The sequence below is a fragment of the Zootoca vivipara genome, chromosome 1 (assembly GCF_963506605.1).
Source record: "Zootoca vivipara chromosome 1, rZooViv1.1, whole genome shotgun sequence".
In the NCBI taxonomy this organism is placed as follows: domain Eukaryota; kingdom Metazoa; phylum Chordata; class Lepidosauria; order Squamata; family Lacertidae; genus Zootoca; species Zootoca vivipara.
The window spans coordinates 65411684-65437485 of record NC_083276.1 but is presented as its reverse complement, the minus strand read 5'-3'; the positions used below and the strand labels follow the sequence as shown (position 1 = coordinate 65437485).

At 41.9% G+C, this 25802-nt stretch overlaps 1 protein-coding gene across 1 annotated transcript in view; it reads right to left on the bottom strand.

Moving 5' to 3' along the window:
* Nucleotides 1-25802, bottom strand: part of SPON1 (spondin 1) — a 285794-nt gene that overhangs the window by 33862 nt on the left and 226130 nt on the right. Inside the window, exon 7 of the mRNA XM_035118396.2 lies at nt 17015-17079. Within this exon, the coding sequence (XP_034974287.1) occupies nt 17015-17079 (65 nt within the window). The remainder of the gene's footprint in view (nt 1-17014; nt 17080-25802) is intronic.

The following is a 25802-nucleotide window of genomic DNA, read 5'->3' as shown; positions in this document are numbered from 1 at the left end:
ATCATTTGGGGCCAGGTGGAGATATATAATATAAAACCTCATAAACTCCCAACACAGTTTGTACATAATGCTAAGGCAAACCCTACATTAGCATGAATGTGCAAGCATGCATGCTCCTGGAGAGGATATTGAGTCTGATGGCTCCTTTTCCAAGCCTGATGCTGCTATGCTTCTCTGAGATAAAGTATGGTTTGTTTTAGCTTGTCATCTTTACCCTGGCTCACGGTTTGTCTCACTCCAGATTTGTTCTTGGTTTACAGCTTGTGGTGTGTTTAGAAGTGTCCCTCTATCCCAGGCATCCCCAAACTTCGGCCCTCCAGATGTTTTAGACTACAATTCCCACTGGTCTTCTTAGCTAGGGATCATGGGAGTTGTAGGCCAAAACATCTGGAGGGCCGCAGTTTGGGGATGCCTGCTCTATCCAGTTCTCCTGGCTAAGCCAACTTTCCTCCTTCTCGACCCCTGAGCCTGTGTTGAATAATGATATATCAAAAGCCCAGGTGGACACAGCCAGACCCATCCTCAGCTTGTCCATCCAACCTCAATACTACAAGCCGACATGGCACTCTAATGCAACAATCAATTAACGTGAACAAATGGAGGCAAACTGCTCATGTGCCAATTCTGAAATTAATTAAAGCTGGAAGACAGAGAGAGCAAAATGCAGAAAGCCAACCTGCCAAAGAATAATGAAATGGAACTGGGGAAATCCGTTCATACCTAGCTTAAGTAGGGAACCATATAATTCAACAAACACCTTTCTAGTCAAACACAGGGTTCACAAAGTTGGCTTTTGTAGTCGCAGGTTATAGTACATAAGTTTTACTTTCTCTCCCTTTTAATTCTTTAGATGTGTTTTTCATTATGTATCACTGGTTCAAACTCTTCCATTCTTGACAACATTAAAGAAATGTTCCCGTGCTAGACATACCCTGGATATAAAATGATTTTTAAAAGGGGGGAAAACAGCTGAGCTAGGCACACTAGCATGTTGCCATAGAGACAAGGGACTGTCTTGTCTTCTTTCTTTTCTATAATTCCCAAATTGAGAAAATATTTCTTTACTGCCATGCCATGTACCCCCCCCCCCCCCCCGCAAAACGTTAGTGCATTCAGACTTGTTTGACAGCAATGGGCTCTTAACAAAGAACTGCAGTATCCATAGTAAAACTTTGAGGGGAGGAACATTGATAAAAAGGATGGATTTTTATTGCATTCATTTCTTTCTTAGAAAACCTAAACAAAAAGCTACATTCTCTTGCACAGCTGTGGCATCAAAACAGTGTGCAATAATGATAAAAACCATAATACTATCAGCAAAAAATTAGTTAAGCATTTCAAAACATAATAAAACTCTGCTCAAAGCCAGCACAACCAAAATGTAACACAACGGGTACAATGCATGCAGCAGAATGAATGCAGCAGAAGCCCAGCAGCAAAATCAACTCCTTGGACAAGAACCTACGAAGAACCTGCTGGATCCGGCTAATGGCCCATCTAGTCCAGCATCCTCTTCTCACAATGGCCAACCAACTGCTTGTAGAAAACCTGCAAACAGAAGCTGAGCACAAGAGCTCTCTCCCCTCCTGTGGCTCCCAGCAACTGCTATTCAGAAGCATTGCTCCCACCGATTGTGGAGGCAGGGCCACCATCCTAGCTAGTACCCAGCAACAAGCCCAGCACTAAAAGCCTTTCTTCTTTTAACATGATCACCTATAACTAGTATACGCTCTATTAGGCATTGCTTGGTTTTGGGTTTTTTAAAAAGCAAGTGGCAGCCTTGAAATGGGTGGGGGCATCTGAGTCATGACCATGGCATTTGAGAAATGGCTTTTAGAAATACATTTTGTCCTAAATACAGTTGTACCTTGGAAGCTGCACAGAAGCCGTTCTGGAAGTCCATTCAACTTCCAAAACGTTCGAAAACCAAAACGTGGCTTCCTAAAAGAGGTGAGTTCTGGCACCTCTTTTTCTAGAAAAATAGCACTGGGTTTCTTAATAGTGGAGAGGCTAAAAGATATTTCTGGTCAACAAGGCCAAAGGCAGCTCTCTGGGGGAGAGATTCGTTGCATTATTATGTAACTTTTGGGTGATGCCTGTTGACCATAGGTGAAATTACGTATGCATGATTTCATTTTCAAATTATGAAAGGGAATACTTTAAAAAAGAAATTAGTATAATAAAATGCTAATGATATACAGTGGATACTTTATTAAAGGACTATAATATACCAGCTTTCATTTCTATTTTAAAGGAGATAATAAATAAAAATTAAAATGGGAACATAAGTATTAATTAGAGTTTAGAATAAGTCCGCATCTTACAATTCAAAACTCTAGTTATTAGCCACATTCAGAGCATACTCTTTGAAGTTTGTGTGTTCAAAATACATATTTTCCCTAATTGTACTTCTCAGCTGGATAGATGAAGGACATGATTAATTGAGCAAAACAACAACTCCAATGCCAATTTGTTCAGTCATGATTTACATTTTCAGAAAGTGGTACTGTGAAGTGCAAAATATTGATGACTGAACACCAAGACATCCCTAATCCCTATGTTGTAATAGAAAAGGTGAGCTGAGCAGTCCAATTAACAGAGCATCTAAGTCTAAACATAAAACTGCCCACTTTATGTCCTACTAGGGTTACACTTTAGGGGGAAAAAACAAGCACGACTTTTTGTATCTTAAGAGGAGGATGCTAACAAATATCCTCCAATTCCTGATATTTTAATAAGGAGAAATAATAAATCACAATGCAAATAGGTGAAAATAGAGGTTATTTTTCTTATAAAATTAAACAGCTTAGATACTCTTGTGTTAATTCAACTTTGTATGCATTGGGAACTCGATGTATTACTAGAAAATGCCTTGATGCATTGTTAATAAGGATGTTCTTGGAAGACTAATTGACAATACTGACTTAGACTTGTTGCTAGATCCCTGGGGTTGATGCTTTGGGGATTTCATTAATATTTATCTAAACCCTTTCATTTATCAAAACTGTGGAGCTCATTGATTTGAATCTTCCTTTGTCAGTGCTGATTAATGCAGGTTTAGTATAGATCTAGTGGAGAATTGCAGTCAGCAAACACAGTAGAATTTAAGGTTGTCAGTGAATTATCTGGATACTTATGTGTTCCCAAGCTTTTCATTTACTGCTCTGTCCCTGGTGGGGACTTTGAGTAACTTGAACACTTAACTGCGCGGCCTAATGGTAATCTCATTTAATGTCTGCCCCAACTCATCTTCTATTCTACAGGCATGGAGAAAACAGATAAACACTGAGGGCTTTCTGTTTATCCTGTGAGCATGAAGAGAATAGGGAGACTCAAAAGCTTGCACCTTGCATTTTAAACTTGGGTTCATTTCATTCATTGTCACAGGGATCACTTCTCTGGCTCATGTTGGATTTGCTGAGAAAATAAGCCCAACAACTTAAAAAAATTATAAAATTGTTCATCTTCTTTTCTGAAGTCAATATAACATCCAACATTGTCCACTGATCCCCTCCTTCTTTTCTATTTACCTTGCTCACATAACCCTGTTATCTGGGGCAACAGTGGCAGCATTCCAGCTGTAGGATATGGAAAGGAGAAATATGTGGTCTATCGCTCCCTCCCGTTGTGTACGTAATGTATCAGAAAGGAAGGCCCCATTCCCCTTTAGAACTATACCGTTCCCAGGGGCTTCTGCCATTGCTTGGTGATGGGAGAGGGGGTTTCAGGGTTTGGATGGGAGGCTCAGGATGGACTTCTTCTTTACCTTAGATTTAAATCCAAACCAGCCTGAACCCAATGGGTTTCATTTCCATCTTTAGCTTCAGTGTTATGAGAAAAGACTGTAGCCACAAGTCAGAGACTGAAAACTTTTGTTTTCATTTTAGGTTAGTCACAAGGGTGTTTTTTTTGCAACATCCTAGCCTTGAAAACTGTGATTGTTCATAGCAGGTTGTCAGTTCATTTCCAGACTCAGTTCAAGTTCATTTGCAGACCCAGTTCAACACATTAGTGTTTAATACCCCAATGTAATGTATTTTCGCTAAGTTTTTAATATTGTATATTTAAATTGTTTCAACCCACCCTGAAACCTCATATTGAAGGGCAGGTAAGAAATCTAATAAATGATCATAGAATCATAGAGTTGGAAGGGATCCTGAGGGTCATCTAGCTGGAATCCCAACATGTAGTCCTCCATTCAATTAAAAACCATACCAGAACCTGCTTAGCTTTGCAAATATGCTAGCAGGTTGATGCTGATGTGGTTTGTTGAAACATGTCAGCTTCAAACCATAGCTTACTTGTTTCAACAAAAGAATACTTAAGCGTAACCAGTTTAGAGTTCACACTAAATTTTGATTAACTTACAACAGAAGTATCTGCTTTTGATATTCTTCTTTCAGCTGTCTTAGAGGGAGAACATGCCTGCTAGAGACCTCCCTAGCTCATTCTCATAATGCTAAATCAGTGTCATGTTCAAATGTAGCTATTGTGTAATTCTGTCTGTATTCTCCTTCAGAGTTATATTTATAATTATTTTAGGCTTTATATGTCCCCCCCTATCAATATAGGGAAGGCAGGAGTGCCTGGCGTGCTATGGTCCATGGGGTCACGAAGAGTCGGACACAACTAAACAACTAAACAACAATCAAAATACCATAGGATGGTTTGAGGGTTGGCATCCTCTCTATTGGTGGTTCTCTAAGAGGGGTGGTTAACCTGTTACTGTTCAGATATTGATGAACTACAACTCCCATAATCCCTACCATAATCCCTGGTAAATGAGCAGGGATAATGGGAGTTGTAGATCAGCAATATCTGCAGGACCACAGTTCAGCCTCTCCTCTCCTACTCAAAGCTCAAGCCACAGAGTATCATTGCCTTGGAATTATTAATCATTATCTTCAGGACTGCACAAAATATCAGTGGAGCATCAAAATATCAGGACTCAAGTACCCTTTCTTTCCCTATACAGTGGTACCTCGGTTTATGAACACAATTGGTTCCGGAAGTCTGTTCATAAACTGAAGCGTTCATAAACTGAAGCGAACTTTCCCATTGAAAGTAATGGAAAGTGGATTAATCCGTTCCAGACGGTCCGCGGAGTACTTAAACTGAAGCGTTCATAAACTGAAGCAAACTTTCCCATTGAAAGTAATGGAAAGTGGATTAATCCGTTCCAGACGGGTCCGCGGAGTACTTAAACTGAAATGTTCATAAACTGAAGCATGGGTGTAATTGGTTCCGGAAGTCTGTTCATAAACTGAAGCGTTCATAAACTGAAGCGAACTTTCCCATTGAAAGTAATGGAAAATGAATTAATCCGTTCCAGATGGGTCTGCAGCGTTCATAAACCGAAAATTCATAAACCGAGGTGTTCATAAACCGAGGTTCCACTGTAGTGAGACTGGCTTTGCTATCATGTGGCAATTAAAAGCTATGTAACAGTTTGATTCTTATGACCTGTCTTTATATAACTTCAGTCCCCAGAGCTAGCTTGGGTCCTGTTTTCCTTTTATAACTGTTGCAAGTTACAAATACACCCTTTAAACTATTTAATGAAGCCAGTAAACCCTGGAAGTTATTATAAACTCCTGCAACTTGGGAGTTAAGAATCACAGCATCAGCCATGGCAAACTGTGTGTTAAAATTACAAGAGGTGGCGATGTTATTTCTGGACCAATAGCATTCAGAGTTGCCAGCAGAACAGCACAGGGGATGCATTGAGAGGCAGTCCCTTTACTCAGAAATGGCTCATTTACTTTCCTGTTAATTCTATTTTCTCCACAGGTCTTGCTGCACAAAAACGCCAGCATTCTTCATATAATTTACAGTAGAACATCATTCAAATAGAGTTAGAGAAAGAGAAAGAGAGAGAAGGGGGATGGTCCACAATGTTTGTTTTCTTTCCCTTTTGATGTTGATCAAACTGCATTTATGCCTAAGCATCTATTTTATAACAACAACAACAAAAGACTATTCAGACGGCTACAGAGCAGTACCTAATGTGCTCAGATTCACTGAGCAAGTGCATGCCTGACTTGGCTTCCAGCATTAAGGTGCTTTCCTGGCGTTTATTTTATTTACTGGGATCAGGGAGCACAAAAACCAAGTTGTCAGCTTGGTCACCGGGAGCAGTTCTGCAGAAGAAACCTCCCCTTCTCTTTACTTGTGTGGGCCATAGGAAGAAGCGGCATAGATCCCACAAGGTGGGTGGGAAAAGCGCCAACGGTTTAGAGAAAGAGGCTAATTCTCCAACTACACGATGGGGAATTCTTTCTGCTGCAAGAGAGCTGATAAAAAGCAGCTGGCAGAACCTCTTTGAAGACTCCTGGCCCATCCATCTGCACGCCGTCTCCCACTGTAGCCGCTGGAGTTGCCTCCAGAGAAGAGAAGTGAGTGGGAAAGCAGCCAAGAAGAGCAACATCTTTGCCAACAGTTGTGCTTTAAGTAGGAAAAGATGATTTTCATTGGAGGAATGTTGGAGAGTATGGAGTCATGCGACACCCCCCCCCCAAACCAAGGAGATAAATACAACCCTTAGAAGACATCTGAAGGCAGCCCTTATAGGAAAGTTTTTAATGTTTAATGTTTTATTATGTTTTTATATATGTTGTAAGCCACCCAGAGTGGCTGGGCAACCCAGTCAGATGGGTGGGGTATAAATAATAAAAGTATTATTATTATTATTATTATTATTATTATTATTATTATTATTATTATTTATTAAATAGCATGTCCCTATTTTCATCGGAGAAATATTGGAGGGTATGTCAGACTTTAGGGTGTATGTTTCTTGCAATTTAGATCTCTCTTTTTTCTTATGCTACAACATGGGTGGTAACAACAACAACAACAAAAACAAACAAACAAACAAACAATGTCATCATGACAATAAATGAGAAGTCCAACTTTTGACGGGCATTTTCTATTTACAATGTTTTAAAATTTAGCTGCCTTTCAACAATACCTTGCCTTCTACTTTGAGACTCTGAAATGCAATGAACTGAAAATCCAAATAAGGATGCTCTGTAAGCAGGAAACGCTTCAAATACATTCAGAAAAATATGTCACTATGTTTTATAAGAGTTTTTGTTTTAGTTTCTATATCACGTAAAGTCAAAATAGGCTTCCAAGTGTTATACTTTTATAGAGAAGTATAAAAACCTGTCACAGAGACATTAAAATAGAAATACCGATTAGGACACAATAAAACAGGCCCATAAAAATATTAAGAAATTAAGTAATTAAAACAACACAATCCCAGTAAAACAACATAGCACTACAATGGGCTTCAATACTATTCAGCACAGAACACCCTTGTCACATGGGTCCCACAGCTGGTGGCAACAGTACTTTCATACAGAGTGCCCACAGGGTGTTAAACTGATTGGCAACAGCAACTAGAGGACTCCCGCAAGATGCCCCACAGGCAATATAATTGCAATCTCCCATTTTATGATCTGCACACATTGGAAACTACACCAGCATTTGCTCACATAGTCAACAAAGCTGAAATTCAAATGCCCTCTTTAGCTTGTGTCAGGAAACATTCCTTCGAGTGGGCTTTGATTCCATTATAAATTCTAACGTTTTTAAAACGCTTCACAAAAGGAAACTCGTGAAATGATCACCAGCTTTGCTAATGTAATTAAAAGTGTTGTTGGCCTTATCAAGCATATCTTAGCCAACATTCGGTGATGAATATCAAACGGAAATGAAGGTGTGTGTATGTGTATGTGTGTGGATCCTCTCCTAAGCACTGGTGACATTGATGTGGGATATAGCCACATCAATCATCTTGGTTGTTTCCAGAAGACCTGTTTACTGAGGATTCATCTTGATTTGCTTGCCATGCAGTTTGTGGGGACAGTAAACAATGCCTGTTGTGTATTGAGGATTGTGGAGAGGTTATACAATGCCATGCTAAGCCATTATTATCCCACACTTTCCAGTGTATTTCTCCATCCCTTTCCTTACTAAAAAAAGTATTGGTTGGCATCCATCCGTCTCAGTTGACAGTGGAGGAATGCACCTTTGTGGGTGAAGTCAAACCATTGGAGAGTAGAGTACCTGCTTGGCTGTAGAGACCTATTTGGGAGAGACATGTTTTGTTGCTCTTGCTATTGCTATCATCATCATCATCATCATCATCATCATCATCATCATCATCATGTTGTTGCACAAAAGCACCAAATCCACTTTAATTGTGCAGCCTAAATTTTCCAGTACAGTGGTACCTCGGAAGTCGAACAGAATCCGTTCTGGAAATCTGTTCGACTTCCAAAACGTTCAGAAATCAAGGGGTGGCTTCCGATTGGCTGCAGGAAGCTCCTGCAGCCAATCGGAAGCCACAGAAGTCGTGTTGGACATTTGGGTTCCAAAGAATGTTTGCAAATCAGAACACTCATTTCCAGGTTTGTGGTGTTTGGGAGCAAAAGCGTTCGACTCGCAGGTCATTTGGAATTCAAGGTACGACTGTACATGATTGAATTCTGTGTCTGAAAAGTATTGACCATTTGGAAGCTGCACTGCCCCCCTGTGGGCACTGTTACTGGTGTGGCATGGCATGAGATCACCTGGAAGAAGCTCTTGCATCGCAATGGCCTTGGTCCCTCCTGACCAAGTGGTTTAGGTATTATGAGTTGTCCTGGATGGATTTGTAGCTTCATTTGGAAACTATGTATGCCCCAGGATTCTGGAGAGTTACAATCTCAACAAAAATTACACTTGGCAAATAAAGCTTCACGCTGAGCCTAAGTGTGAGATGTAACAGGAACAACACGGAGGGTATTGTTAATTACCTCAGCTGGACATGTGTTGATTAATTAAGGACACTTTTCAAAGTGCTCTTCATTTTTGTGCTATGGCTGTCAAGCTGTTCTGTTATTAAGCTTGGCTGCTTCCCTGTGGGAGTCCCTTAGGAATGGCCATAGGTGGTTGTATAGCCTGGAATATGAAAACAGCTGCTACAGGTTAGGGTCGTCACTGTTATTAACAACAGTGAACAGGGCAGGGAATTGAGGTGTCAATTTATTTCACTCAGAGTTTTTGTGAAGGACAGCAGCAAAGTTGAATAACACCCCCTGCCACATTGGCTCAGATGTTCCGCGAGTGTTGTCTCTGAAACAGGAAAGAAAAATTCAACCACTGCTCCATTCGGTCTTTAAAAATATCCAGATACATTCAGGTGTCCCTCACTAAAATGACAGATTAAACATCAGCTTGGCAAATATGAGGCATGTAACCATTCCAAATACTATATTGTTCAGAAATACAAAGTAATCCTGCTCTCAGTTCTTTTCATTGTTGACACAGCAGAAGAACAGTATGGTCAGCTTAAAAGTAAAATTGTGGTTGTGAGATATATATATATATATATATGATATATATATATATATATATATATATATATATATATATATATATATATATAGTTGTTGTTTAGTCGTTTAGTCGTGTCCGACTCTTCATGACCCCATGGACCATAGCACGCCAGGGACTCCTGTCTTGCACTGCCTCCCGCAGCTTGGTCAAACTCATGTTCATAGCTTCAAGAACACTGTCCAACCATCTCGTCCTCTGTCGTCTCCTTCTCAGAGGACGAGATGGTTGGACAGTGTTCTCGAAGCTACGAACATGAGTTTGACCAAACTCATATACACACACACACACACACACACACACAATTCTGTAGCTAAGAACATGATGTTGCATCAAAGATGTAACCAGGCCATATGCAGCTGTGCAAATAAGAAAAGTGCAGGCCATATTTCTGTGCCTTATGGATTTCATACTCATTTACTGCACTATAAGTCAGTTCCTAAGAGCTCTATAACGGATGCGAGTTCTTCTGTGCCATTGGCTCCCCCTCCCATTTTCCCTATAATGGCCCATAGTTTTTTGCTAAAGTAAACTGCTGCATCAGTTACTTGGTAAGTAGAGACATGTCTCAATGGGTGGCATGTTTCCACGTTATGATGGTGATGAACACCAGCATTCTTGTTCAAGCAAAGCATTAGGTGAAGCAATCAGACATTCAGTCTAAGACCCGCATTACTTCTTGACATAGTAAGGTAACCTGATGTGATTGCACCACATGCATCTTTAGTGGTTTTGAATAAATTAGAGAAGTGCTCTTCACCTTGGGTCGCATCATTCCTCACCATTGGCTGAGCTGTAGTCGAACCAAATCTGGGGACCCTACTGAAGAGCACAGAACATTCTCATATAGTGAGAAACTATTATTTCCAAACTGAGAAAAATCTACTGTACACTAGACTTTGAAAACATTGCAAATAGCATTTCTCTCACACTATTTAAGGTTGCATTAAAATAAAAGATTCAGCATGTGAATTCTACATAGTTAAATCACCTCATGGTGACTTTGCCACATCAAAAAGTTACATGAGAACCACGCCTACCATTTTAACTCATTTATACCTATCACCATTTGACTATGTCAGGCATCCCCAAACTTCGGCCCTCCAGATGTTTTGGACTACAATTCCCATCATCCCCGACCACTGGTCCTGTTAGCTAGGGATCATGGGAGTTGTAGGCCAAAACATCTGGAGGGCCGCAGTTTGGGGATGCCTGGACTATGTTATAGTAACAACCTATGTCCATAACATAGAGAAGTTGCTTACATAGTGAAGGAGACTTATAAATGTTCAGTTATAAGACACTGGCGTATAAGTAAGACAAATAACATGAAATCAGAAGTGGATTTGATTCCCCACCCCCACCCCCAGGCAAAATGTCCAATGAGTTCTTAGGGATGCCAAAGAAAGTTTCAGTAAAACTACTTAAATTTCCCATGGTGTTCTTCACAAGTTACAACCCTAGGTCATCCAGAGTTTTTGCCTAAAGCAAATTTGAAAGTTTCTCCTCGGATGAAATGACTGGAGTGTCAAAGGAAGCCAAAAGAGTTTAAATAAGAGGCACTACATCTCAAAGTGGACAATTCCTCGTGCAAGGCTTGCAGTCTTTGAACAGAGAAAGGCAACTTTTAAAATGTTGAAGACCCTCTGGATAGCAACCTCTTTCTGTTTATGATATATAGCAACAGTAGATGATTGTGCTGTATGTGATCATCAGGATTTTGTGCTTTTTGTCATTCAATTCAGTTCAACTTGCGCAAAGTAAAAATAAAAATGGGTTACTCAGCCATATTTGTTCCCATATGTCAGATTAGTTAAAAACAGATTCACACCACTGCTGCATTATTATTATTATTTTAAAAATGTTAGGAGTGACAAGCGTAATAACCTTTTTAGAATGATGACATATGTATAACAACAGATGATGCTTAATCTTTAAGCAATGTATTAAAAAAAATTCCAGCAATGCATTCACAGTTTTCCAGACACCAGTGACAAGTTTAACTTCAGGCAAACACTGACACTTCAATGATAACTACTGGAACAATTATTAGTCATATTTCATCACATGAGAAAATGTTTCCTTATTCTGAACAGTGATATCTTAAAAACTGAAATATTAGGGCAGCAATTTCTTTTGACAACTGTAGTGTAACTTTATGATCACTGGCGACTACAAACAGCGGGTGAAAATATTTTATGCATCACAATCCAGCATAATTCCCAGGCAGTAATATCTTGCTGAATGCATAGTGATCCATTTTGACATAGTTATATATTGTGCAAAACCATGCTTTGGCAAATTTGTTTCCTGGTGCAGGCTTAGCGATTACTCTTAAGAACATTATCCATACATACTAGTCAGTGGAAAATTAGCAACACATATTGCCACAACTAGTTTGTTATGTTATGCATAATAATGGACTAATTTTATTTTATCCAGAGGCAACATTTTAATCATTGCTAAATCATCTAAGGCAAAATGGAAAAGTTGAGTGTAGAAATTATAATCGTTGCTAAAGTTCCCTGTTTTTTAGACAGCTGGAAGCACAGCTGCATATACTGAAATACAATAATTTTTCCTAGCAAAGTTTGCAATGTCCGCTTACCATCTTTGGTGGGGTGACATTGCGAGCTGGCATCGCCTTGCCCACCATGATCCAGGGCTGTGGATACAAGCCTGCCTGCAAATTGGCCAACTGCAGGCAGGCTGAGGGGCTGGCCTGTGGGGGAGGCGCCCAACTGAGCCTGTGGGCTTCACTTGGGTCCACTCATGGGGAATATAAGACAGCCTGCCTCCGCCCTGAGCCCGGTTTTTGACTGGGGAGGGCGGGGTATAAATAAAAATTTATTATTATTATTTATTATTATGTATATCATAGGCCTCCCCTGCTTCCAGGTTGACCCTAAAATGGATTACTTCTGGAAAGTCAATGGTTATACCCAATGAGTATGCCAAACCTCTTCCATCTGTAATCAATGAAAGTTGTGGCCTGATTTGCTTCTTGTAATGAGTTTTGACTGGTTATTTTACAAGATGGGGTGGTGGGTGGTGTGGCGCCTGGGCACATAAATAAGACTTCTGCAAACAGATGGTTCTCCTGAGACAGGTGTGTGGAAGCCTATTGTACAGGAGTGGGGAAACAAGACCACACATGGAAATAGGTTAATGAATAGGTCTGCGCACATCTGGTCAAGACAAAACCTGCATTCCAAAGTGATTTGAGTAGATCTGGGATTTGTCCAGACTAGGTCAAGGCAGCCCTAGATCATTCTTGGTTGGGTCTGTCTAGAGCATGGGTAAGCAACCTAAGGCCCGGGGGCCGGATGTGGCTCAATCGCCTTCTCAATCTGGTCTGCGGACAGTCTGGGAATCAGCATGTTTGTACATGAGTAGAATATGTGCTTTTATTTAAAATGCATCTCTGGGTTCTTTGTGGGGCATAGGAATTTGTTCATATTTCCCCCCCCCAAAAAAAATATAGTCCAGCCCACCACATGGTCTGAGGGACAGTGGACCGGCCCACGGCTGAAAACGGTTGCTGACCCCTGGTCTAGAGAGCTCTGTGGCTGTCAAAAAGGGATGTGGTCAGGAGGGAAGGAGAGAAGGGGAAAAGAAGACAATGCTGATGAAAGTCTCTGCCTGGATGTCTCCTTCTTCCACCCTCTCCTTGCTGCCAACCTCAAGTTTAGACCTGGATTCAAGGGCGTACCCACCACGGGGCAAGTTAGGGCAGCTGCCCTACTCTAGAAGCAGGGCTGGTGGGCAGAGGCGGAGCACAGCCCGGCGGAGCACGAGTTCGCCATTCCCGCCGCGCCGCGCCGCACCCTCCCTCCAGCTCCCCGGCGTGCCCTCAGGCAAGGACAAGCACGGGGGGGGAACCAGGGAGCGCAGCGCGGCGGGCGGGAACGCCGAACTCGCGCTCCGCTGGGCTGGGCTCCGCCTCCGCCCACCAGCCCTACTTCTAGGGAGGGGCACAGCCCGGCGGAGCGCGAGTTCGCCGTTCCCGCCTGCCGCGCTGCGCCCTCCCTCCAGCTTCCCGTCGCGCCCTCTGACAAGGCCAAGCGCGGCGGGCGGGAACGCCGCACTCGCGCTCCGCTGGGCTGGGCTCCGCCTCCGCCCACCAGCCCTGCTTCTAGGGAGGGGCACAGCCCGGCGGAGCGCGAGTTCGCCGTTCCCGCCCACTTTGTGGCCCCTCCCCTTCCGTGCCTTGGCCCCTCCCCTTGCCCCCCCCAGTTTTGATCCTGGGTACGCCCATGCCTGGATTAAACTGTCAGTTTGCATTTCTTAGTGCAGAAAGTATTGATCTGATGTGTAGAGATCTTTCCTATTCTAATTAATTCAAGAGGGTTCTGGAAGCTTCTCTGTGTGAAAGAAACAAGCAGAAGGTTCATGATGTTTGGGTTATTCCTTCAGAGAAGCTGAGTACATCTGGCTTAAACTGGTTCAGTTATCTCTTCTTCAAGGTCATGCTGACTATAATAAGAGGCCAGAAGGAGCCTGGGTTTCACTTTCTATCTCTTTTCCTTCTGGTGTGGTGTCCTCAACATAGTATGCTTAGTGCTAGGTTTAGACTTATTATAAATTATTGTAAATTTAAGTTAAGTCTGCTGCAACTGGATTTCTTATGTACAGTGCCAATCCTGAATGTATTGTATTTGTAACCATTATGCTCATTTGCCTTCAGTAGCAGTAAAGCTCTGCTGGATGAAATATTAATTGCCTCTGGTCTATTTTTGGGGAATCCTACAATGTGTTTAAGTTTTTACTCTGCTAACTATATGCTAGAATCTGCTGTGGATCAATTCTGAGGAGAATTCCATGACATAAACATGCATTGGAGGGAGGGGGGTCAAGATCACCAAATTGGACCCTGAACCAAATTGGAGGTGCCTTTAACAACCCTAGTAACTCCATGTCGTGCCCTATATGGAATCTCCTAAGTCAACCTTGTGCACTAAGCCATGTTTACCCACAACTACAGCAGCAGATCTACAACTGATTGCTGTTCCTGTGTAAGTGTCTGGATCAGGCCCAGTGGGTACATACAGAAAGATTACCCAGAGTTTTGTAGCTTTAAGAAGGATTAGTGTGTGCGCATTTTGTGCAGCCTTTGAAATTCTCCTCCAGCAACTTTTCCCTTTCCCATTCTCGACAACCACCTTCGGAAATTTAGTACTGAGCAGACATTTTGAAAGGGACTAACTAATCTAAACATAAACAAGGGGGAGGAATAGGACACTTTCCAGACACAACATATAGCCACTTGGGTACTACAGGGTACTACTGTCATGAGATGGGCGCCTACATTTTGCCAAAACAGAAAGCTGGTTGTACTCAAAGCAGGTTGAGCCCATGTGGATTTGCAACTGCGGTTCTGAAGGCCCTCTGTGTGTGAAGACTGTCAGAAATAAGATCTGCTTTGCGAGCACATCCAATTCCCAAAATGAGCAATATGCAGATATGTCCTGACTGTAGTGAGTAAAACTTGGTATAAAATTTTAAATGTCTAAAATTTGGATCATTTCTTGTTGGACATTGTTTGCACTGATAGGAAATGTAATTACATGGCAATTGAAGTAAGTAATTCTATAAACATCAAGGGTGTCAAAAGCATAAGAATGAGCTAATATGCTTAGGAAATGTTTAAATAGCTGTGCGAGTAAAAGGTTAGAGATGCATTCTTTTAAAATTATTCACTGCTAAAACATCCTAGTGAATAAGACCAGAGGGGTTGTGATTGGATTTTTCTTTAAAAATAATAACGTTGTTTTAGAAAAACATTGGAATGACAACCTTAGAAAAGGCAATTTCCCACTGGTCCACAGAAAAATGGGGGGGGGGGTTAATGCCGTACAGTTTAGGCAACAGCCTTGGGAGCATGAAATGCCAAAGTACACAGCCCCCCAGAGCTGACCAAATCAAACATAAGCCTTGAATCGTTGTGTGTGCTGATGAAAAAGCATTAGAAATGTGCCAGTTTGGAAAAGAAAACTGCACAAAAGACACAGCCAAACAAATCTCATGAGACTAAAAGAAGACTGTGGAATAAAGCAACATATTTTGTGATGAAGGAAGGAGATGAAAATGCAGGGGAGTAGCAACGGGGGGCATGGGGGGGTGCTCCGCGCTCCACTCTGGGGGGGGGGTACAGCGGCAGTGCCCCCTGGCCCCTCTGCACCTCCACTGACGACAGCTGCCGTCGCCGTCGCATAGAAGCTGTCCCCATGCTGCTGGCTGCCATGCGCCACTCAATAGTGGCTGGCGGGGTGGGGCTGCGCACGGAGGTGGAGCTTGCTGGGCTGGGGAGGTGATGGGCCGCTGCCTCGCTCTCCCCAGCCTAGCAAGCTCCGCGCGCAGAGCAGGACAGGCAGAGCAGGGCGCCTCTTGCAAGCCGCCCCTCCGTACGGGGTGCCGTGCGGATTGCGCATATGCCCCCCCTGTGTGGAGTGTGCATGCACAGGATGCTGCACGGGCACATTCTGCACAGCGTGCCACGCAGGCGCCGCCCCCAGTACCAGCTGGGGTAAGAACGCCACTATTAAAATGTGCTAGAAGGTCAGTACATTAGGAAATGTGCCAGTCATGTAAGCATGGGGCCTAACCCTGTAGTGTCCTTTCTAGGGTTATACTCTGGAAATTGTGTTTGGTATTTGAAAAGGAGGCGGCCTTTACAGGAAATGAAGACTAGGGGGAAAAGAAGAGATGGTTGCACACTAAGGCACAGTATGACTATTTCAACTGTTCATTAATTAAAGCTGTGCTCATGTTTGAATTGACCAACGTTGTCTTCCATATCCTAAAGAATAGTTCTCCACCCACTCAACCACCCAAGGAAGCTTCAGAGAGTTAGATCCAATGGTTCTGAAGTAGGCACAGAATCAAAGGAGCCAGGGGAATCTTTGATGTGGAGAGCTGATGGGGCAATTGGCGGGTGTTTGTTGCTCTATCACTTTTTGTGATGTTGTCAATTATTATTATTCCTCCAGAATCGGTCATATTCTAAAACACAAGCTTGCATTTAAAAGCAATCTGTTATGTCACAAATTAACTTGCACTCCCGCCACCACCACTACCAATTGGGAATTTTAGCTTTTTAACTAGTAATTTCCTGTTGGAGATTCCACAATCTTCACAGATTTGGATTTCCCAAGGCTGCCTATGGTTTTTTGTTTAACCTCTTTTATGGCTGCAATTCTCTACACATTTATACGGGAACATGTTCCATTGAACTCATTTGGACTTCCTTCAAAGTTAGCCTGCATAAGACTGGGGTATTGGTCTATGGTGCAGATATATCCTCACTGCTCAGAACAGGGAGAGCACAAGAGGATTCAAATATACAGTATGTCCATAGTGCCTGGTAAGTAAAACAAACTCCTAATCTAGTGCTCATCTCCTCCTCCAAACACACACACACACACACACACACACACACACACCCCTTGTTAGAGAGATAAATGGAAAGAGACATAATGGCATAAAAAAAGAAACTCATTAATCAACTGGATTTTTTCTGTTGCTCTTTGAAAGAGATAAACGTTGGTGGAAGGCAAGACATTCAGAGCATTCTGTCAGAGGGCAGCGGAGAAGGAAATCTTTTGGGAGGTTTAATTCCCTGCCTACTTACATGTTTAGCGGTTGCCAGGCAGGCCATTGTGCTTTTGCTTTGATGACAGTCAAAACCTCATCACTCTGCAAAAGAGAAGCAATAAACATCAATAAATAAAATGATGTTTGGACAGCATTACGGTGAATAACACTCTGCAGTGATTTGTAACCGGCGGAAAAGGCACTTGAATTCAAATTGCTCCTCATAATTCCTGCGAAGGCAGCTATAGCTCATCATTGCATTTCCTATTCTGGGAGTGCATTTCCTCCTTTGTGTGACACAGAGGGATGATTCTGACATAATGCTCATTACTTGCGAGGGTAACTTTTTGAATGGATCCTGCGGTAGGCACATACTCATGGGAAAATTGCATTAGCATTGGCACTCCATGTAACTTTACAGCTTTCCCCAAGGATGGTCTTTCCATGATCAGGTTCCAGACTTCCTGCTGGGTTCTGTTCAAGGTTTCAACCCAAGAGGACGTCTTTCTCTTCCATATCATTGCATTTTCTACATGTAGGTGGTGCTGACATTGTTTAAAAGCTTATGTGAGGGACGGGGAACCTGTAGCCCTCCAGATGTTGCTGGATTTTAATTCTCTTCATCACTGACCATTGGTCACGCTGGTTGGGACTGATGAGAGTTGGGGCCTAGTCGTATCTGGTGGGCCACAGATTCCCCATCTTAGCTCATGAGCTCCAAAGGATAACCCAGAACAGAGTACAATCAACACAGGATATAAAGGCTGCAGGACAGCCCTTGTCATTGCTCTGCTGCCTGTTCCTCATGTCTTAAAAATAAAAAAGTAAAAAAAAATTGAAGCTATCAGAGGGTTGTGGATGTGCATGATAGGGAAGCTCAGTTAGCTGCTTCAAGAATAGAAGAAACTGGTCCATTTTATATGATTAAATAATGATACCAGTTAATGTTACCCTTCTCTAAACAACCATTATTTTCTTCGCAAACAAACCGGCCTCATGTAAAACGAGGGCATTCGCAGAAAGGAAATTCTGCTATCTTTGTTTTCCTGTTCCATTGGTTTACCATGTAACCAGAAGTATGCAAAGTGGTGCAGTACAAACAAGGTACAATTTTGCAAGTATTTTATAAGCCTGTCTACCATTTTGGCTCCTGCCACACATCTCTTTAGGAGATCTGCCACACTATATAACAGTGAATCAGTTTGGTAAATAGGAAAAATGCCACATGGTCTGTTGTATACAGTATACAAAGAAGAACACATTCGTGTTTATTTTTATGTGACCTGAAAATTGTATATATGTTTTTTTCCCCATTCGTCATCTTCACAACAACTCTGTGAGGTAGGCTAGGCTGAGGTAGTGACTCCAGTGAACTTGCTGGCTAAGTGGAGGTTTCCACCTGTTTCTCCCATGCCCTATACCAGGCATCCCCAAACTGCGGCCCTCCAGATGTTTTGGCCTACAACTCCCATGATCCCTAGTTAAGAGGACCAGTGGTCAGGGTTGATGGGAATTGTAGTCCAAAACATCTGGAGGGCCAAAGTTTGGGGATGCCTGCCCTATACCTTTAGAGCCCAATTGTTGGAGTAAATGTTACCTTTGATTAACAAAAGATATTGCTCTGTGCACACCATCTAGTATGGGGCATTAGACAATAAAGCTATATTGTGGAAGAGAGAGAGAGTGTGTGCACAGGGGAATTGTACACAATGATCAGTTTCAGGGCTTTCAAACTTATATGCCAATATTATCATTTTTGCCAACAGAACTGAAAACTGCAAGAAGGATGCTTTCTATATTCCAAGGGACCATTTCTATGAAAACATAATCAATAAAAGACACATTGCTGCTTCTCTTAAATAGAAGAAAAGAGAGCGATTTTTATCCTCATTCCTTGTCAGCTGACTCAATCTCATAAAAGCAATGAGAATATATCGCACCTGTGGGGGGCTGAGGAGTGAATAAAGGTGCCCCCCTCCCCCCGCTTCCTTGAAGCTTATAAGAATTCCTGAAACAGCACTTCTGAAATTGTGTGGTGTAATAAACCTCAAAACAAAACCAGGGGATCAGTTTTAATGAGGCTTTGGTGAAGAAATATCTATCAAGTTCCCCTCCCTACCCCCAGTCTCCTGCAGGAACCTCTCCCATAGATTGTTGAAGGGGATATGATGTTCACTACTCATTCCTATGATTTCTCTGTTGTCTTCGTTTTAAGCGATTCCCCAATTAAAGGAAAAACCCACACACCATACATTACGTGTAATTGGCAGCTCCTACTGAGCTGTCCTTTCAGGTTAGTGATAATCTTGCCATCCCCTGCTTGACAGAAATGACTCTGCTACCTCAGGCTAGCTCTAATCCACATATGCCCCAGTTTAGGGAAATCAATTTTGCACAGGCCGCTTTTGCTATTGTCATTACTTTCCTCTCTCTCCCTCCCCCTCGCCAAGAAGGGGGGAAAGTGAACGTGCGGCGCTAAAAGCTTGTGAAACTTCTCTGGCTCCTCCTGGTGTTTGGGATTTGCTCTACTCATCCTAAAACACCAGCTTGAAATAATTAATTTTTGATGCCGAGTTAATATGCTGGTTTCATTAAGGCAGGCTAAACAAGTTCCCAGCTGAGGAGAGTTAAAATGAAGAGATGGGGGAAGGGGGAATCGGGGCATCCAAAATCAATGATGATACAGCATTTTATCCTATTCTGTTGAAAATCTGGCTCTGAAGATTCTGAATGAGGGAATATCATAGTTATCAGGTAGTTGCTTCAGAAAGCCTTTTGCCTGATCAAGTGATTAGTTCACATATGCAAAACAAGTTGTTACTACTACTACTACTAATAATAATAATAATTTATTTGTACTCTGCCCATCTGACTGGGTTGCCCCAGCCTCTCTGGGTGGTTTCCAACATATATAAAAAGCATAGTATTTTTAGTAAGCATTACATGATGGTGAAAACAATAGATGGCAGATCATATGTGACAAGCCAGCCCAGTCCCCTGTTTCTGTGCAGGGCCCTTTTTCTTTTGGCACCAGACACCAGGCTGTGTTTTGGTTTGCGTATAGTTTCAGAAACTGCAAATTCACCTTTAATGAAGAAGTGAATCTAATTTCTCCCCTAGTCCCTAGTGGAGGGGTGAGGGAGGAGGGTGTTTTGTTGCTTGTCTTTGGCTTCTCCTGCCCTAGGGTTTCTCAACAAAACTTTGAATGGTTTGTTCTGCTCTTTGTCTTATGGTGTTTAAAAATAAATAATGTGAATTCTGACTACTGCTGTATGAACATTACCATGCACTGAACTAGATGATGTCCAGTTCCCTTAGTTTCGTTGCAAATATCTGATTTCAATTGAAACCACACATGATGACCCTGTTCCTGTGCTGTACCATTCCAGACAGCATGGAGTGGATACACAAATATCTGACTGCTTCACCATATAAAATAGTCTCATCAGCTACAAAATCATCACATCAGGAAGCAGACTGTAGGCTAGTTTTTCACCTAACATGCTCTAGGGAGCATTTTATGTGGGGCCTTGACATGATTTCAATCCCCCACCTGAAATCTGAAATCATGCAGAGGCATGCCCTCTATGTCAGGCATCCCCAAACTGTGGCCCTCCAGATGTTTTGGCCTACAACTCCCATGATCCCTAGCTAACAGGACCAGTGGTCAGGGAAGATGGGAATTGTAGTCCAAAACATCTGGAGGGCTGAAGTTTGGGGATGCCTACTCTATGTCCTCTATGCATGTGACACTGGTCCAATTCCAATCTTCCACAGAGTAAACAGCTGCAAGTACATTTCTGTTGGAAAGTTTACATAGGCTGGTTTTTGCCCATTTGACTCTCCATACAACTTCATTTATATGACAATGATTTCCTCAGGCAGAATGGGGATGCTCTTATAACCTGACATTTGGAAAATGGTGGCACTTGAAAAACCACCCTTCATCATAAATGAAGATTATAGATGTGCTTGGACTGAAATCAATAGTTATATAGTGACGTCTATGGGCAGAGATGGAATTACCTCCTCAGCAACTCAATCATTTCGAACGTACAAGTTTTTGCATTTCTTTCCCCTATAAATAGGGAATCAATTTTTGCCTGACAGACACTACATAAACTACTTTTTCATCTCATAGAAGATACCAAAGCCCCTTAAATCTATTTCTGACTTTTTTTAAAGGCGTGTGGACTCGGTAAACAGTGTCCTAATGCCTGTATGACAAGTATAAGAACTGCTTTGATTCAGGAACACCGAGAAGGTGTGTGTGTGTGTGTGTGTGTGTGTGTGTGTGTGTGCTTGTGGTGGTGGGGATTAATATCTGATTAGTACTTTTTAAGAAGCATTTAGGCAACATCCACAGCATACATTTAAAGCATGACTTGTAGTTTGTTAAGGGTTCTGAGAGTGGTTAGGAGACACCTAGTCCTCGCACAGAGCTACAGTTTCCAAAATCCTAGAATTGTAGAGTTGGAAGGGACTCTGTGTGCCATCAACACCCTGCAATGCAGGAATCTCAGGTAGATCATACATGACAGATGGCCATCCAACCTCTCCTTAAAAACCTCCAAGGAAGGAGAGTCCACCACCTCTTGTGGGAGTCTGTTCCACTGTTGTATCCCCCTGATTCAGCAATCTTGTAACTAAAATAAAAATAAAAATGAGATTCGTCTGGCATGACTTACTTTTGAGAAACTCATGCTGAGTCTTAGCAATCACAGCATCCTATTCTAAGTTCTCACAGACCAACTGTTTAATAATATGTTCTAGAACCTTCTCTGGTATTGATGTCAAGCTCACTGGTTGAGTTCCCTTAGAGAAGGTATTGATTGTTAAATCACCCTGGGAATTGTGAAACCAGAGGGGTTTAATAATCAATCCCTCTTCTGAGGGAACACTGGGAATTGTAGCTCTGTGAGCTGTTATTATAAAAAAGGTTTTTTTAAAAAAAGGTAAAGGTAAAGGATCCCTGACAGTTAAGTCCATTTGCAGATGACTCTGGGGTTGTGGCACTCATCTCGCTTTACAGGCCGAGGGAGCCAGCATTTGTCCGCAGACAGTTTTTCTGGGTCATGTGGCCAGCATGACAAAGCCACTTCTGACGAACCAGAGCGGCGCATGGAAACGCCGTTTACCTTCCCGCTGGAGTGGTACCCATTTATCTACTTGCACTTGACGTGCTTTCAAACTGCTAGGTTGGCAGGAGCTGGGACTGAGCAACAGGAGTTCACCCCGTCACAGGGATTCGAACCGCTGATCTTCTGATCAGCAAGCCCAAGAGGCTCTGTGGTTTAACCCACAGCGTATATTACCTTTGGGGGTAATGGAATATGCAACTGTCTAACACGAACAATGAAAAAAAAGCACACCATAGGAATGCAAAATGTCCAACCTTCAAATGCATACAACTTTCGAAGAAACACAGCTGAAGTGCTAAGCTAATTGATTACTTCCTGCTCCCTCCTCACTTGCATTTCCTTAGCACTGAAATGAATGGAGTAGAATAATGTAGTGATAATGTCATTTATGTAAAATATGTAAGTTATGTAATTTTGCTACAGTGGAAAGTGAGGCAAATAACGTACTTTGTGGGATAAGACGAACTGCAGCAGAACAGAAGCAGTGCTATGTGTGACTAATACAGGGCAGAAGAGAAAATGGTGCCTTCTTACTAACATAGCTGCCAAGTTATCCCTTTTTTACAGGGATTTTCCCTTATGCTGAATAGGCTTCCTCGCAAGAAAAGCGAAAACTTGGCAGCTATGCCTTACTTCCCTAACTCTGAATACAGTTGCTGGTAATTCATAACAGGTTTGGGTAGATAAAAATGTCTGGCGGATACTCTGAAAGAGTAGATTGCTGGGGAACTGTCTTATCTCAGGTGACCTTAAAGGAGCCACAACATTGGAAGCCCTGCTACTGGTGGAAACACTAACTACATTTAAATCCAACCACTTTAATTAATACCACTTTACTGTTCTACATTCTGTGAGCAGCTGGCCATTCTCCAGGCTTTCAAAGCTTTTGTGACAAATCAGCTTAACAGTGTTATTTTCAAACCGGCATTTACAGCATAAATATTCTAAATGGGCATCAGCTGCTGTGCACAGGTAATTGCAACTATTTCAATTCTCTGAACCATAAACACCATGCTTTAAAATTTCAACTAGATGAAACTCCATGGAACATCCATTTACAAAAATTAAAGAACTAAATAAGAACAATCTGAACTATTAAGTAAATTTCCCAAAGGAGCATGTTTTTTTTAAAAACACACACACGCAATATTCAGCTATTATAATGCAATTCCTTGTAAACTTGTTTGCATTCAAGTCTCCACAAACCACACAATTTCTTCCGCAAGGAGAAATAGTTTCCCCTGGAAATATTTCATTATGTGGGAAATAAAGAAGGGGAAGGGACCCTGAAGACCATCCAACCCCAGCCCCAGCCCCTCCTTGTTGCAGCATATGTAATGCAGAATATGTTACCCCTGACAGATAGCTGCACATCTTCTCCTTAAATACCTTCAGAGCCCACCACCTCCAGAGGCACTACTTTCCACTGTTGGACAGCTCATGCCATTAAGACATTTCTCTTAATGTACACCTGAAATCTGCCTTTCTGCAATTTTCAGAGAACAAGTCCGTTCCATCTTCTGTGAGACGTTTCTTTCAATATTTGAAGATGGCTATTGGGGGTTGTATTTGACATAACATTAAGTCACTGCTTCCAGCAGTGCAAGGATTTCTCATTGCACAATGGGACTTTACCCCTTCTGGGGGTTCCCTCAGCCTCATGGAACAGATCTGAGGATAGTATGGGGGGGAGGAAAAGTTCTGACTGCATATTATTATTATTATTATTATTATTATTATTATTATTACCCAAGTGGCGCTGTGGGTTAAACCACAGAGTCTAGGGCTTGCTGATCAGAAGGTCGGCGGTTCGAATCCCTGCAACGGGGTGAGCTCCCGTTGCTCGGTCCCAGCTCCTGCCAACCTACCGTAGCAGTTCGAAAGCACATCAAAGTGCAAGTAGATAAATAGGGACCGCTCTGGTGGGAAGGTAAACAGTGTTTCCGTGCGCTGCTCTGGTTCGCCAGAAGCAGCTTTGTCATGCTGGTCACATGCTGGTCATGTTGTCACATGCAGGTCACATGCAGACAAACGCCGGCTCCCTTGGCCTATAGAGTGAGATGAGCCCCAGAGTCGGACACCGACTGGACCTCATGGTCAGGGGCCCCATTATTATTATTATTATTATTATTATTATTATTATTATTATTATTATTATGTTATACATTTATAGAGTTTAATTAAGGTTCGGGGGTGTCAAAGCTAATTTATATTTAATAGCAATTGCTAAAGTTCCAGTGAATACTGAGATTTACAAGAAAATTCCAAGAGTAAGTGGCCTAATGAGAAGCAGCTTGCATTTACTGGTACAGTATGTCTCAAAACCAAAAAAGTGTCTTTGGCAAACAACTAAATTTTATCTTAATTTTCATAATAGAATTTTCCATTGATGCAATAATGTCTAAGAGTGGGGCAGACATAAATCAACCAATCAATCAATAAATAAAATGCCCCGAACAAGCTGTATCACACTGCACTTTCTGTCTTTGAGCAATACATCTCAATAACAAACTCAAGGACCGCCTCTCTTCATATGAACCTATTCGGACCTTGAGATCATCCTCTGAGACCCTCCTTCGTGTGCCTCCTCCATAAGAGGTCTGGAGGGTGACAACATGATAATGGGCCTTTTCTGAAATGGTTTGTCATCGCTTTTCTCCCAAGTAGTAGTTGTATAGGACAGTATACAAACAACAAGAACATTCAGTTCCTGTCACCAAATTACACAATGTTGTCCCCATTGTCATGTTTTGGTAAGTGCCACATCTCCCAGAATAGGTTTGCGCAGGCATAATATGCCATCATTTTATATAGCTAGTGTTTTTAATAATTTGTTGTAAACCGGACGTGGAATGTGTATTTGTTGTTATTTCTATTAATCTAATAAACAACAGCAACAACTGGTGGATCTTCTTCTACATAGGAAGAATTCACAGGACTTCACAATTCCAAAACCATGAGGGGAGAAAGATGCCGATGGTAGCTCAAAAATGACTATTAGAAGCTGGCTTTAAGATGAAGCTATTAGTGACTGAAAATGTCTTTTGTTATGTTCACCACTCCATGGTGCTAATAATCCAAGATCTCATTTTAAGACAAGCCTTTTGTGCTTTTCAATAGCATCTGTCAACAATATCCTAAACATTTCCCCAAAAGTGGGAAGAAGGGGGAACGGAGCGACAGGACACAATTGCTGAGCATAGCATTTATTTCATTATTTCATGAGGGCTCTGAATTTAAAGATACATGTAGTAGTGTTACACTGTAAAGGGAAGCATTTATTCTGAAATGAGCTCACCACCATTATTCATTCCAGGAGCAGGAAGCACCATAAAATGTTTGCAGTAAGTTTTGACTTCATTTCCCAGTTGTGGCTACTTACAGGAACAAGCAAAAAGTGGTTTTCCTGGCGTATACCATGTGGAAAAGAAGGCTGCTCGTTCTGCATATATTATAGTGTTCTTTCTGATCAGTAAATTTTGCAAGGGCACGCACAGCCTTTTAGTCTGCGTTTATACCTGCGTGATTTAATCAATACTTTTAATGACAGCATAAAGCAAGAACAACAAAGAGCTGTCAAGTAAACAGATTGTAACATTTAACACATCTCGTCAAACGTGTCAAAGTCAAAGAGACTTCAGATGATGTTGAGTCTGGAAAAAAAAACTGATCTGCATAACCAGT